Genomic DNA, 15,737 nt, shown 5'->3' with positions numbered 1-15,737 from the left:
TGAAAAAAATCATCACAAGCATGATATGCCCAAGGCTGGAATATGCAGCAGTGGTGTGGCCTCCAACCTCTAAAAAGGATATAAGGAAATTGGAAAGGATACAGAAGATTGCTACAAAGATGGTGCCGGAATTAAAGGACCTCACATATGAAGAACGACTGAAGGAAATGGGACTGACAACCTTACAAGATAGAAGAGAACGGGGGGACCTAATAACAATGTATAAGATCGTCAATGATATTGAAAAGATAGACAAGGAAGACCTGGTGGTGGTGACGGAAGAAGATGGAAGGACAAGAGGACATGTAAAGAAGATCAGGATGAGGCAGTGTGTGAAGGATGTTGCAAAATACAGTTTTCCACACAGAACACTGGAAAAATGGAATGCACTGAATAATGAAGTTGTTACACCCCATAATGTGCATAACTTAAAGAAAAACTAGATAAATGAAGATATGGAGACAGGACACTATGAGCCACACTCAAATCCTCTACAATACAACTAGGTAAAACACACACACACACACACACATACACACACACACACACACACAGAAACAGGCAAAAAACACTAAAAAACACACATCCTCAGTAGAAAACATCACTAAAACACTCAAAACACCAAGAAACACACACACACACACCAATATGCCCCAAAAAAAGACCACTTACATACACACACCCACGAAAACACACCTAAACACACACACACAATCCCCTCCCACACCCACACTCACCCTATCCGGCATATAGACAGAAGTAGCACGTCTGGCAGCCACAGAATCCAAGCCACTTCCCTCACGCACAAAGTAAGTGACATCAGCAATATGCACACCCACACGCAGGTCACCGCCGGGCAGCTCAGTGCAGGAGAGGGCATCATCCAGGTCACGGGCTGTCTCGGGGTCAATGGTGAAGATGCACTGCTCACGGAGGTCAGTTCGGATGGCTAGCTCCTGTTTGGGTTAGGTTTGGTTAGGTGTGTGTGTGTGTGTGTGTGTGTGTGTGTGTGTGTCTTATCGTCTTTACCTTCCTCCTCCTCCTCCTCCTCTTCCTTCTCCTCCTCCGGCCAATGTTTCTATCTCCCTCCTTCTCTTCCTCTTCCTTTCCTAGTATTCCTCATCTTTCTCCTCTTAATTATCTTTCTCTCTTAATTATCTTCCTACCCCTCCTCCTCCTCCTCCTCCTCCTTTTACTACTATTATTACATACCCTCCTCCTCTTCTTCCTCTACTCTTCCTTCTCATTCTGCTACTGTTGCTGTCTTCCTCCTCCTCCTCCTCCTCCTCCTACTAGAATTAACACTACTCTTCTTCCACCTACTACTAACACTCCTCCTCCTCCTCCTCTTTCTCGAGAACTCCTTACCTCCTCCGGGATGGTCCAGGGCAGGATGGGCAGATCCTTCAAGGCCTCAGCAGGGAAGTCGTCTGTCTCCACCCCATGTTCCAGCAGGAGAGCCTCTGTCTCAGCCTTTATGTCACCCACATTGCCCACCTCACGCACCACCTCCCTGCACATAGAGAGAGACAGAGGGAGAGGAGAGGGAGAGGAGGGAGAGGAAAGGAAGGATGGAAGGAGAGGAGAGAGAGAGAGAGAGAGATAAATTAGGCTTGGTCAGTCAATCCCTGCGTGTTTGGATTAAGCGATTTTGAACCAACACCAAATCACAAAAGCCACTCATTGCTTCACACTACACCAATCATTTAGAGCAACAATGTCGAGAGGGTGTAGTGGTGTGGCAAAGAGTGGTTTGTGGTGCCATTGTGATGAGGTGATGGCAGGACAGTTGGTGGTGCATTATAAGTGTCAAAATAGTCATATCATTAAAAAATAAAACACACAGGACACAGCACACTCACCCCATGGCATACTTTGGCTCGGCCCACAGCACAATGCGACACAGAAATATCTTGTGCTGGTACATCTCGCTGTGTCGCTGCAGGAAGTCTGTGGGCAGCTGTGAGTAAGGCACCTTCATGCGCGGCACCCTGTGGTCTGTGGGGGCGAAGAGGGCGTGGGTGGGGTTGCGGTCTGGGAAGGGCCTGAGTGTGCCGGCAGCGTGGCGCGGGTGTTTGCGCTCGCTGATGTACACCACACGCCCGGTCCGCTGCACAAACCGCTCCCAGTTGTCCAGATTGGAGACCTGCGCCACGGTGGGCTCTGTGCGCTGTGTCGGTTTCTTAGGTGTGCTGTGGGGCTGTGGGCCGCGCCGGTGCTGTGGGGTGCCGCTGCCCTGCCTGGTGTGTCCCCCCCGGCCTCTGTTTGGCGTCTGGTTGCTGCTGTGGTGTTGTGGTGGTGTGGCTGCTGTGGTGGTCTCGCCAGGTGCTGTGTCCTTCACCTCCTTCCTCCCTGACTTGTTTTTCCTGCGTGCCAGTCGCCGGGCTGCCGATGCGCCGCGCTGGGCCTCTGTGTCGCCTGCAGCCTTCCCCTGTGGCACTGTGGCATTCACCTCACCCACACTGCCACCAGACACACTCACTGTACACTTATCAGCAGTGCCAGCCTTGTCACCTTCCGTCGCTCCCTTCTCTGTGGCACTGCTGCTCCCCTGGGCCGGCCCCGCTGTGGCACTGTCCCCTGGGGGTGCCTGGGTGCCCTGGGAGTCGTAGTAGGCCTGCCACTGTGCCTGGAAGAATGCCTGGTCCTCACGGCACTGCTCATAGTCCAGGACCTCACTGGTGCCACTCTCATTGTCACTGGACTCACATTCACTCAGCATGTCTGGCGGCACTGCCCTCCCCACGCCACTGTCTGACCCCCCACCCCCATCCTCATCCTCCTCCTCCTCCTGCTCCTCCCCCTTCCTCTCCACAGCCAGGCGGGAGGGGGGGGTGCAGTGAGGGCTGGGCAGCAGCACCAGGTGGTCGGGGGTGGCCAGGGACATGGCAGGGAGGTGTGTGGTCAGCTCCTCCACCTCATCCTTCTTCTTCCCCTTCTTCTTCCCTCTTCCTCCTCTCTTCTTCCGCCGTTTACTAGCCTTCGACTTCTCCTCCTCCTCCTCCTCCCCCTCCACCAGCACATCACTGTCCCCCTGCAGCAGTGCCTCCCCCTGGGCGGCACTGAGTGTGTGGACAGTGGCACTACTTAATCTACCCTTACAACTCACAGAGCTGCACAATTTTTCAGCAGTGGTGAGCTTGGTACCCTTGGCAGCGGGTCTAGAAGCAGCAGCAGTAGTAGTAATAGTAGTAGTAGCAGTGGTAGTAGTAGTAGTGGTAGTAGCAGCGATAATAGTAACAGCTGAAGCGGGTGTGTTTGTTGTGTTTGTGTTTGTGTTAGTGTGTTGTAGTTGTAGCAGTGGTAGCTGTGAAGGGTTGTTCTCGAGGTACTCATCTAAAACGTCATACAGCACCTGCAATAGTTACAGTTGTGGTTAGGGACGGTCACTGGCTGGTTAGGAAGGTAAATAGCTCGCTCTCTCTCTCTCTCTCTCTCTCTCAATACCCAAAATAAATACACATTTTTTTTTCCTATACAAATTGAAATGCTCTCTCTCTCTCTCTCCACAACACCACACACCCTTTCCTTTCTCTATTTCTCTCTCTCTCTCTCTCTCTCTCTCTCTCTCATTTTTCATGTTTCCCTGTTCTGTTTTACTTCTTTTCTCTTCCTTTCTCTTCTCCCTTTTATTCTAGTCTCTCCAGCCCTCTTCATTCCTTCTCCTTCATGTCCTTCCTTTCTTGAAGCCCTAACAGAAGCAGGAATGGGAGAAGAGATCACATTTTATTTTACATATTTTTCTATTTGTTCTTTCTCTTCTTGCTTATATTTTTGTTTCTCCAATCCTTCTCTCCCTCCTCCTTCATCTTGGCATGTTTGGGGAGGTTCCAGTCACACAGTTTTGTTCGATAGGGTGGAATCAAAAGCTTTTCGTGTCATCAACTCCCCTCCTCTGACTGACTGTCTTCAGCCTCTTTCTTTCTCACCAATGTTTGCATCTCTTGCTATCTTTTATCGCTATTTTCATGCTAACTGCTCTACTGATCTTGGTAACTGCATGCCTCCCCTCCTCCCTCCTCCCCCACCCTCGCTGCACAAGGCTTTTTTAATTCTTTCACCACTATTCTGTCCACCTCCCTGATGCAAGAGTTAACCAGTACTCTCAATCCTTCACCACTATTCTGTCCACCTCCCTGATGCAAGAGTTAACCAGTACTCTCAATCCTTCACCACTATTCTGTCCACCTCCCTGATGCAAGAGTTAACCAGTACTCTCAATCCTTCACCACTATTCTGTCCACCTCCCTGATGCAAGAGTTAACCAGTACTCTCAATCCTTCACCACTATTCTGTCCACCTCCCTGATGCAAGAGTTAACCAGTACTCTCAATCCTTCACCACTATTCTGTCCACCTCCCTGATGCAAGAGTTAACCAGTACTCTCAATCCTTCACCACTATTCTGTCCACCTCCCTGATGCAAGAGTTAACCAGTACTCTCAATCCTTCACCACTATTCTGTCCACCTCCCTGATGCAAGAGTTAACCAGTACTCTCAATCCTTCACCACTATTCTGTCCACCTCCCTGATGCAAGAGTTAACCAGTACTCTCAATCCTTCACCACTATTCTGTCCACCTCCCTGATGCAAGAGTTAACCAGTACTCTCAATCCTTCACCACTATTCTGTCCACCTCCCTGATGCAAGAGTTAACCAGTACTCTCAATCCTTCACCACTATTCTGTCCACCTCCCTGATGCAAGAGTTAACCAGTACTCTCAATCCTTCACCACTATTCTGTCCACCTCCCTGATGCAAGAGTTAACCAGTACTCTCAATCCTTCACCACTATTCTGTCCACCTCCCTGATGCAAGAGTTAACCAGTACTCTCAATCCTTCACCACTATTCTGTCCACCTCCCTGATGCAAGAGTTAACCAGTACTCTCAATCCTTCACCACTATTCTGTCCACCTCCCTGATGCAAGAGTTAACCAGTACTCTCAATCCTTCACCACTATTCTGTCCACCTCCCTGATGCAAGAGTTAACCAGTACTCTCAATCCTTCACCACTATTCTGTCCACCTCCCTGATGCAAGAGTTAACCAGTACTCTCAATCCTTCACCACTATTCTGTCCACCTCCCTGATGCAAGAGTTAACCAGTACTCTCAATCCTTCACCACTATTCTGTCCACCTCCCTGATGCAAGAGTTAACCAGTACTCTCAATCCTTCACACCTTTCTCTGGCACACTCTGGAACTCCCTGCCTGCTGCTGTGTGTCCATCTTCCTACCACTTGACTTCATTCAAGAGGGAGGTTTCAAGACATCTCTCCCTCAATTCTGGCTAAGTCTTTACTAATCTTTTAAGGAACTGGCAATCTAGTGTTTCTTTTCCTGTTTTTGTAGAGTTGCCTTGGCCACTTTGCCGTCGTGCATAAAAATATTAAAAAAACGCCTTCCTTTCTCCAAACACGAACAGAAGCAATCTTTCTATCTCTGTCCTTCTCAATTTCATCCTTCCCTGTTCTATATAACTTTCTTTTCTCTCTCTCTTCTCCCTATCCTCCTCCTTCATCTCTTTCCATTCTTTCAACACCAACAGAAGCAGGAATGAGAGAGACTACAAGACATACACCAACAACACCACACAGCTCACTCAGGCTACACAAACACCACACCACAGCATCATCCTACCTTCCACTGCTGCGATGGGCACAGCTCCACCGCCACCACATCCCCGTGCAGCGCTGCGTTGCGATCAGGTACCCCTCCAATATAGATGTCCGTCCCCCCGTCCTGAAAGCAGTTAAGGGTGCTGTGAAGGCTGCTGTGGTGCTGTGGTGGTGCTGTGGAGGGTGTTGAAGGTGTTGTGGGTTTTTGAGGGTGTTTTTGTGGTGTTTTGAGGTGTTTTAGGACTGTTTTGGGTGTTTTTGGGGTGTTTTGAACTGTTTTGGGGTGTTTTGAAGTGTTTTGGGATGTTTTGAGGTGTTTTAGGGTGTTTTGGAGTGTTTAAGGGAGTTTTAGGGTGTTTTAGGGTGTTTTGAGATGTTTTTGAGGTGTATTGTGGTGTTTTGATGTGTTGTGTGGTGTTTAGTGGTATTTTGGTGTGTTGTGTGGTGTTTTGGTGGTGTTCTTTGGTGCTTTGGTGTGTTGATGGCTGCTGTGGTGTTGTGGTGGTGTTGTGGGAGATTTTCATGTGTTTATGAGTGTTTAGTGCGGTGTTTTGTTGTGTTCTGGTGTGTTTCTAGGATAGTTGGATATGTTTTGGGTGTTTTGAGATTGTTTTCAGGAGTGAGGCCTCTGTTTGGGAGTGTTGTGTGATGTTTTGGGGTGTTTTGGTGTGTTTAGTGGGTTTTGGTGTGTTTTGGTGTGTTTGAGGTGTTTTGTATGTTTTGTGGTGTTTTTGTGTGTTTTAGGATGTTTTGGTGTGTTTTTGGTGTTTTGTGTGTTTGTGTGTGTTTGGTGTTTTTTTGTGTGATGGTGTTTTTTGGTGTGTTTTGAGTGTTTTGTGGTGTTTGGTGTGTGTTTGTGTGTGTTTTGGTGTGTTTGTGTGTTTTGGGATGTTTTGGGGTGTTTTGTGTGTTTGGTGTTTGTTGTGATATTTTGTGTGTGTTTTTTTGTGTTTTGGGTGTGTTTTGTGTGTTTTGGTGTTTTGTGTGTGTGTTTGTGTTTTGTGGTGTTTTTGTTTTGTGGTGTGGTGTGTTTGTGTTTTTGGTGTTTTGTGTGTTTTGTGTGTTTGGTGGTGATATTTTGTGTGTTTTGGGTGTTTGGTGTGGTTTTGTGTGTTTGTGGTGTTTTGTGTGTTTGGTGTGTTTGTGGTGTTTTGTGTTTGTGTTTTGGTGTTTTTGTGTTTTGTGGTGTTTTGTTTTGGGTGTGTTTTGTGTGTTTTGAGTGTGTTTGTGGTGTTTTGTGTTTTTGTGTTTATGTTTGGTGTGTTTTGGATGTTTTTGTGGTTTTAATATTTTTGTGTGTGTTTTGGGTGTTTTGGTGTGTTTTTGGTGATGTGTTTAGTGGAGTTTTGGTGTGTTTTGTGCTGTTTGGGTGTTTTGAGATATTTTTGGTGTGTTTTTGGTGTTTTGTGGTGTTTTGTGGTGTTTTGAGGTGTTTTGGTGTGTTTTGGTGTGTTTTGTGGTGTTTTGTGTGTTTGGGGTGTTTGGTGTGTTTTGGGATGTTTTGGTGTGTTTTAGGATGTTTTGGTGTGTTTTAATATTTTGTGCGTTTTGGGTGTTTTGTGGTGTTTTGGTGTGTTTTGTGGTGTTTTTGGTGTGTTTAGTGGAGTTTTTTGGTGTGTTTTGTGCTGTTTGGTGTTTTGAGATATTTTGGTGTGTTTTTGGTGTTTTGTGGTGTTTTTGTGTGTTTTTGGTGTTTTGAGATATTTTTGATGTGTTTTGGGTGTTTTGTGGTGTTTTGGTGTATTTTTGGTGTGTTTAGTGGAGTTTTTTGTGGTGTTTTGGTATGTTTTGGTGTGTTTGTGTGTTTTGTGGTGTTTTGTGTGTTTTGTGGTGTTTGGGGACTTTGTGGTGTTTTGTGTTTTGTGGTGTTTTGGGGACTTTTGTGGTGTTTTGGTGTGTTTGAGGTGTTTTGTGGTGTTTTGTGGTGTTTTGGTGTGTTTGAGGTGTTTTATGGTGTTTTGTGTATTCTGGGATGTTTTTGGTGTGTTTAGTGGAGTTTTTTGGTGTTTTTTGGTTGTGTTTTGATATGTTTTTGGTGTGTTTGTGGTGTTTTGGGGTGTTTTTGGTGTTTTGTGGTGTTTTGGGGTGTTTTCTGGTGTTTTGTGTGTTTTGGGTGTTTTGTGGTGTTCTGGTGTGTTTTGTGATGCTAAGGTGTTTTTGGTGTGTTTTGCAGTGTTTTTCATGTGTTTTGTGGTGTTGTGGTGGTACTGTGGGGGTGTTGTGGGGCATTTTTAGTGTGTTTAGGTGTTGAATGGCCTTTAAGTATGTTTTGTGGTGTTGAATGCCCTTTAAGTGTGTTTTGTGGTGTTTTGAGGGCATTTTGTGGTGTTGTGTAAATTTTCAAAGGTGTTTTGGGGTGTTGTGTGGTATTGTGGAGTATTTTGTGGTGTTGTGGGGATGTTGTGAAGTGTTGTGGTGTGTTTTGGTGTGTTTTGGGAGATCTATAGTGTGTTTTTGGAGTGTTTTGTGGTGTTTGGGGGTGTTTGGAGTGTTATTTGGTGTTGTGTGGTGTTTTGGTGTGTTGCGTGGTGTTTTGGGGTATTGTGGGTATGTTGTCTGGTGTTTTTGGATGTTTTGGTGTGTTTTGAAGGGTTTTGGTGTTCTATAGTGTGTTTTGGGGTGTGCTGGGGTGTTGTGGTATGTTTTGGGGTGTGTTTTCAGGTGTTCTGAGGTGTTCAGGTGTGTTTAGGTGGTGCTTTGCGATGTTAAAGAGATGTTCTGGGATGATGTGGAGTGTTTTGGGGTGTTTGGGAGTGTTCTGAGGTGTTTTGGTGTGTTTTGGGGTGTTTTGGTGTGTTTTGGGAGTATCTGGGGGTGTTCTGAGGTGTTTGGGGGATGTTTGGTGTGTTATGAAGATGTTTGCAGTGTTGTGGGGATGTTTTAGTGTGTTTAGGTGGTGTTTTGGGGTGTTATGGGACATTTTGGGGTGTTATGGGATGTTTTGGGGTGTTATGGGACGTTTTGGGGTGTTGTCTGGTGTTTTGGGGTGTTGGGGGTGTTTTAAAGGTGCTTTTGGGGTGTTTCTGGAAAGTTTAGAGTGTTTGGAAGTGTTTTGGGGGTGTTTTAGGGTGTTTTGGAGTATTTTGAGGTGTTTGGGGGTGTTTTGGTGTGTTTAGGGGGTGTTATAGCAATGTTTTGGAGTGTTGTGGGGTGTTCTTGGTGTTGTGATGTGTTTTTGGGGTATTTGGGGTGTTCTGAGCTGTTTTGTGGATATTTGGTGTGTTATGAAGATGTTTGTGGTGTTGTGGTGATGTCTTAGAGTGTTTTGGTGTGTTTTGTGTGTTGTGTGTTTTGGAGTATTTTGGTGTGTTTTGGGAGTATCTGGGGTGTTCTGAGGTGTTCTGGTGTGTTTTGGTATATTTAGGAGATGTTTTGGGGTGTTATGGAGCATTTTGTGGTGTTATTGAATGTTTTAGTGTGTTTTGGCAATATTTAAGGGTGTTGTGAGGTGTTTTGGCAAGTTTAAAAGGTGTTTGGCAGTGCTCTAATGCATTTTTGGGGTGTTTGTGTGTGTTTTAGGGCTGGCTTTCTGTGTTCCAGTGTTTTTTTAAGTAAAAGGTAAAAAACTGGGGTGTATTGGTGTGTTTTGGAGTGTTCTGGGGTGTTTTGAGGGGTGTGCTAGTGTCTCTATGTTTCTAGGGTGTTTAGCAGTGTTTTGGGTGTGTTATGGGGTGTTTCTGTGCATTTCAGTGTGATTGAGAATGTTTTGTGTGGTTTTTGTGGTGTTGGAGTGTCTTTAAGTGTGTTTTGTGGTGTTGAATGCCCTTTAAGTGTGTTTTGTGGTGTTCAATGCCCTTTAAGTGTGTTTTGTGGTGTTCGATACCCTTCAAGTGTGTTTTGTGGTGTTGAATGTCCTTAAAGTGTGTTTTGTGGTGTTCGATGCCCTTTAAGTGTGTTTTGTGGTGTTGAATGCCCTTCAAGTGTGTTTTGTGGTGTTGAATGCCCTTTAAGTGTGTTTTGTGGTGTTGAATGCCCTTCAAGTGTGTTTTGTGGTGTTGAATGTCCTTAAAGTGTGTTTTGTGGTGTTGAATGCCCTTTAAGTGTGTTTTGTGGTGTTGAATGCCCTTTAAGTGTGTTTCGTGGTGTTGAATGCCCTTTAAGTGTGTTTCGTGGTGTTCAATGCTTCTTAAGTGTGTTTTGCAGTGTTAAATGCCCTTTAAGTGTGTTTTGTGGTGTTGAATGCCCTTTAAGTGTGTTTTGTGGTGTTGAATGCCCTTTAAGTGTGTTTTGTGGTGTTGAATGCCCTTTAAGTATGTTTTGTGGTGTTGAATGCCCTTTAAGTATGTTTTGTGGTGTTGAATGCCCTTTAAGTATGTTTTGTGGTGTTGAATGCCCTTTAAGTGTGTTTTGTGGTGTTGAATGCCCTTTAAGTGTGTTTTGTGGTGTTGAATGCCCTTTAAGTGTATTTTATGGTGTTGAATGCCCTTTAAGTGTGTTTTGTGGTGTTGAATGCCCTTTAAGTATGTTTTGTGGTGTTGAATGCCCTTTAAGTGTGTTTTGTGGTGTTGAATGCCCTTTAAGTGTGTTTTGTGGTGTTGAATGCCCTTTAAGTATGTTTTGTGGTGTTGAATGCCCTTTAAGTGTGTTTTGTGGTGTTGAATGCCCTTTAAGTGTGTTTTGTGGTGTTGAATGCCCTTTAAGTATGTTTTGTGGTGTTGAATGCCCTTTAAGTGTGTTTTGTGGTGTTGAATGCCCTTTAAGTGTGTTTTGTGGTGTTGAATGCCCTTTAAGTATGTTTTGTGGTGTTGAATGCCCTTTAAGTGTGTTTTGTGGTGTTGAATGCCCTTTAAGTATGTTTTGTGGTGTTGAATGCCCTTTAAGTGTGTTTTGTGGTGTTGAATGCCCTTTAAGTATGTTTTGTGGTGTTGAATGCCCTTTAAGTGTGTTTTGTGGTGTTGAATGCCCTTTAAGTGTGTTTTGTGGTGTTCGATGCCCTTTAAGTATGTTTTGTGGTGTTGAATGCCCTTTAAGTATGTTTTGTGGTGTTCGATGCCCTTTAAATGTGTTTTGTGGTGTTGAATGCCCTTTAAGTGTGTTTTGTGGTGTTGAATGCCCTTTAAGTGTGTTTTGTGGTGTTGAATGCCCTTTAAGTGTGTTTTGTGGTGTTGAATGCCCTTTAAGTGTGTTTTGTGGTGTTGAATGCCCTTTAAGTGTGTTTTGTGGTGTTGAATGCCCTTTAAGTGTGTTTTGTGGTGTTCAATGCCCTTTAAGTGTGTTTTGTGGTGTTCGATACCCTTCAAGTGTGTTTTGTGGTGTTGAATGTCCTTAAAGTGTGTTTTGTGGTGTTCAATGCCCTTTAAGTGTGTTTTGTGGTGTTGAATGCCCTTTAAGTGTGTTTTGTGGTGTTGAATGCCCTTCAAGTGTGTTTTGTGGTGTTGAATGTCCTTAAAGTGTGTTTTGTGGTGTTGAATGCCCTTTAAGTGTGTTTTGTGGTGTTGAATGCCCTTTAAGTGTGTTTCGTGGTGTTGAATGCCCTTTAAGTGTGTTTCGTGGTGTTCAATGCTTCTTAAGTGTGTTTTGCAGTGTTAAATGTCCTTTAAGTGTGTTTTGTGGTGTTGAATGCCCTTTAAGTGTGTTTTGTGGTGTTGAATGCCCTTTAAGTGTGTTTTGTGGTGTTGAATGCCCTTTAAGTGTGTTTTGTGGTGTTGAATGCCCTTTAAGTGTGTTTTGTGGTGTTGAATGCCCTTTAAGTATGTTTTGTGGTGTTGAATGCCCTTTAAGTATGTTTTGTGGTGTTGAATGCCCTTTAAGTATGTTTTGTGGTGTTGAATGCCCTTTAAGTGTGTTTTGTGGTGTTGAATGCCCTTTAAGTGTGTTTTGTGGTGTTGAATGCCCTTTAAGTATGTTTTGTGGTGTTGAATGCCCTTTAAGTGTGTTTTGTGGTGTTGAATGCCCTTTAAGTATGTTTTGTGGTGTTGAATGCCCTTTAAGTGTGTTTTGTGGTGTTGAATGCCCTTTAAGTATGTTTTGTGGTGTTGAATGCCCTTTAAGTGTGTTTTGTGGTGTTGAATGCCCTTTAAGTGTGTTTTGTGGTGTTGAATGCCCTTTAAGTATGTTTTGTGGTGTTGAATGCCCTTTAAGTATGTTTTGTGGTGTTGAATGCCCTTTAAGTGTGTTTTGTGGTGTTGAATGCCCTTTAAGTGTGTTTTGTGGTGTTGAATGCCCTTTAAGTGTGTTTTGTGGTGTTGAATGCCCTTTAAGTGTGTTTTGTGGTGTTGAATGCCCTTTAAGTGTGTTTTGTGGTGTTGAATGCCCTTTAAGTGTGTTTTGTGGTGTTGAATGCCCTTTAAGTGTGTTTTGTGGTGTTGAATGCCCTTTAAGTATGTTTTGTGGTGTTGAATGCCCTTTAAGTGTGTTTGTGGTGTTGAATGCCCTTTAAGTATGTTTTGTGGTGTTGAATGTCCTTTAAGTGTGTTTTGTGGTGTTGAATGCCCTTTAAGTGTGTTTTGTGGTGTTGAATGCCCTTTAAGTATGTTTTGTGGTGTTGAATGCCCTTTAAGTGTGTTTTGTGGTGTTGAATGCCCTTTAAGTATGTTTTGTGGTGTTAAATGCCCTTTAAGTGTGTTTTGTGGTGTTGAATGCCCTTTAAGTGTGTTTTGTGGTGTTGAATGCCCTTTAAGTGTGTTTTGTGGTGTTGAATGCCCTTTAAGTGTGTTTTGTGGTGTTGAATGCCCTTTAAGTGTGTTTTGTGGTGTTGAATGTCCTTTAAGTATGTTTTGTGGTGTTGAATGCCCTTTAAGTGTGTTTTGTGGTGTTGAATGCCCTTTAAGTGTGTTTTGTGGTGTTGAATGCCCTTTAAGTGTGTTTTGTGGTGTTGAATGCCCTTTAAGTGTGTTTTGTGGTGTTGAATGCTCTTTAAGTGTGTTTTGATAGTATTTTGTGGTGTTAAAGGCTGTTTAAGTGTGTTTTGTGGGTGTTTGAGGGTGTTTCTAATGTGTTGTGGTGTTGAAGACTATGTAAGTGTGTTCTGAAGGTGTTTTGTTGTATTAGAATGTCTATTAAGGTGTCTTTTGATGTTGGAACCTTTAAAGTCAGTGTTTAGTGGTGTTGGAACCTCTCTAAGTGTGTTTAGTGGTGTCGGAACCTTTCTTTGAGTGTTTAGTGGTGTTGGAACCTTTTTAGAGTGTTTAGTGGTGTTGGAATCTCTCTCAGTGTGTTTATAGAGTTTTTAGTGGTGTTGGATGATTAGTGTAGTTGAAACCACTCTAAGTGTGCTGGAACCTCTCTAAGTGTGTTTAGTGGTGTTGGAACCTTTAAAGTCAGTGTTTAGTGGTGTTAGAACCTCTCTAAGTGTCTTTAGTGGTGTTGGAACCTTTCTTAGAGTGTTTAGTGGTGTTGGAACCTCTCTGTGTGTTTATACAGTGTTTAGTGGTGTTGGAACCCCTCTCAGTGTGTTTATAGTGTTTAGTGGTGTTGGAACCTTTCTAATTGTGTTTAGTGGTGTTGAAACCTTTCTAAGTGTGTTTAGTGGTGTTGGAACCTCTCTGTGTGTTTTGTGGTGTTGGAACCTCTCTTAAGCATGTTTAAAGAGTATTTTGTTAGGTTAGATAACATTGTCATAATAAATCTTGATGTCATTAACAAAATACAAATAGCCATTAACATGAACCTGTCTTTCAAAATTAGGATGAATATTGAAGCTTGGAGAAATATGTCTTATTTTTCTTAGCCTTTGTAAAATTAGACCTAACAACACACACACACACATACACACTATTAACCCCTTCAGTACTGGGACACATTTTTACCTTGAGTTTTGTGTACCATTAGACCATTTTATTGACATTAGGAAGGGTCTGTGGAGGGCAGAAGATTAATGGCCACAGTCTTCACTATTTTAACCCCTTCAGTACTGGGACACATTTTTACCTTGAGATTTGTGTACCATTAGACCATTTTATTGACATTAGGAAGGGTCTATGGAGGGCAGAAGATTAATGGCACAGTCTTCACTATTTTAACCCCTTCAGTACTGGGACAAATTTTTACCTTGAGATTTGTGTACCATTAGACCATTTTATTGACATTAGGAAGGGTCTGTGGAGGGCAGAAGATTAATGGCCACAGTCTTCACTATTTTAACCCCTTCAGTACTGGGACACATTTTTACCTTGAGTTTTGTGTACCATTAGACCATTTTATTGACATTAGGAAGGGTCTGTGGAGGGCAGAAGATTAATGGCCACAGTCTTCACTATTTTAACCCCTTCAGTACTGGGACACATTTTTACCTTGAGATTTGTGTACCATTAGACCATTTTATTGACATTAGGAAGGGTCTATGGAGGGCAGAAGATTAATGGCCACAGTCTTCACTATTTTAACCCCTTCAGTACTGGGACACATTTTTACCTTGAGTTTTGTGTACCATTAGACCATTTTATTGACATTAGGAAGGGTCTATGGAGGGCAGAAGATTAATGGCCACAGTCTTCACTATTTTAACCCCTTCAGTACTGGGACACATTTTACCTTGAGATTTGTGTACCATTAGACCATTTTATTGACATTAGGAAGGGTCTATGGAGGGCAGAAGATTAATGGCCACAGTCTTCACTATTTTAACCCCTTCAGTACTGGGACACATTTTTACCTTGAGATTTGTGTACCATTAGACCATTTTATTGACATTAGGAAGGGTCTATGGAGGGCAGAAGATTAATGGCCACAGTCTTCACTATTTTAACCCCTTCAGTACTGGGACACATTTTTACCTTGAGATTTGTGTACCATTAGACCATTTATTGACATTAGGAAGGGTCTATGGAGGGCAGAAGATTAATGGCCACAGTCTTCACTATTTTAACCCCTTCAGTACTGGGACACATTTTTACCTTGAGATTTGTGTACCATTAGACCATTTTATTGACATTAGGAAGGGTCTATGGAGGGCAGAAGATTAATGGCCACAGTCTTCACTATTTTAACCCCTTCAGTACTGGGACACATTTTTACCTTGAGATTTGTGTACCATTAGACCATTTTATTGACATTAGGAAGGGTCTATGGAGGGCAGAAGATTAATGGCCACAGTCTTCACTATTTTAACCCCTTCAGTACTGGGACACATTTTTACCTTGAGATTTGTGTACCATTAGACCATTTTATTGACATTAGGAAGGGTCTATGGAGGGCAGAAGATTAATGGCCACAGTCTTCACTATTTTAACCCCTTCAGTACTGGGACACATTTTACCTTGAGATTTGTGTACCATTAGACCATTTTATTGACATTAGGAAGGGTGTATGGAGGGCAGAAGATTAATGGCCACAGTCTTCACTATTTTAACCCCTTCAGTACTGGGACACATTTTTACCTTGAGATTTGTGTACCATTAGACCATTTTATTGACATTAGGAAGGGTGTATGGAGGCAGAAGATTAATGGCCACAGTCTTCACTATTTTAACCCCTTCAGTACTGGGACACATTTTACCTTGAGATTTGTGTACCATTAGACCATTTTATTGACATTAGGAAGGGTCTATGGAGGGCAGAAGATTAATGGCCACAGTCTTCACTATTTTAACCCCTTCAGTACTGGGACACATTTTACCTTGAGATTTGTGTACCATTAGACCATTTTATTGACATTAGGAAGGGTGTATGGAGGGCAGAAGATTAATGGCCACAGTCTTCACTATTTTAACCCCTTCAGTACTGGGACACATTTTTACCTTGAGATTTGTGTACCATTAGACCATTTTATTGACATTAGGAAGGGTGTATGGAGGGCAGAAGATTAATGGCCACAGTCTTCACTATTTTAACCCCTTCAGTACTGGGACACATTTTTACCTTGAGATTTGTGTACCATTAGACCATTTTATTGACATTAGGAAGGGTCTATGGAGGGCAGAAGATTAATGGCCACAGTCTTCACTATTTTAACCCCTTCAGTACTGGGACACATTTTTACCTTGAGATTTGTGTACCATTAGACCATTTTATTGACATTAGGAAGGGTCTATGGAGGGCAGAAGATTAATGGCCACAGTCTTCACTATTTTAACCCCTTCAGTACTGGGACACATTTTACCTTGAGATTTGTGTACCATTAGACCATTTTATTGACATTAGGAAGGGTGTATGGAGGGCAGAAGATTAATGGCCACAG

General features: G+C 43.2%; 1 protein-coding gene across 4 annotated transcripts in view; it reads right to left on the bottom strand.

The window, feature by feature from the left end:
• The window catches only part of LOC123509073 (DIS3-like exonuclease 2), a 58,920-nt gene that overhangs the window by 4,683 nt on the left and 38,500 nt on the right, over positions 1-15,737 (bottom strand). For all 4 annotated transcript variants that reach the window (XM_045263194.1, XM_045263193.1, XM_045263195.1 and 1 more), the window contains 4 exons: positions 5,643-5,744; positions 1,863-3,355; positions 1,369-1,513; positions 738-956 (listed from right to left, as the gene is read on the bottom strand). In XM_045263194.1, the coding sequence (XP_045119129.1) occupies positions 738-956; positions 1,369-1,513; positions 1,863-3,355; positions 5,643-5,744 (1,959 nt within the window). The remainder of the gene's footprint in view (positions 1-737; positions 957-1,368; positions 1,514-1,862; positions 3,356-5,642; positions 5,745-15,737) is intronic.

The sequence above is a fragment of the Portunus trituberculatus genome, chromosome 26, assembly GCF_017591435.1.
Source record: "Portunus trituberculatus isolate SZX2019 chromosome 26, ASM1759143v1, whole genome shotgun sequence".
NCBI classification, from domain to species: Eukaryota; Metazoa; Arthropoda; class Malacostraca; order Decapoda; family Portunidae; genus Portunus; species Portunus trituberculatus.
This window is presented reverse-complemented; position numbering and strand designations above follow the sequence as displayed.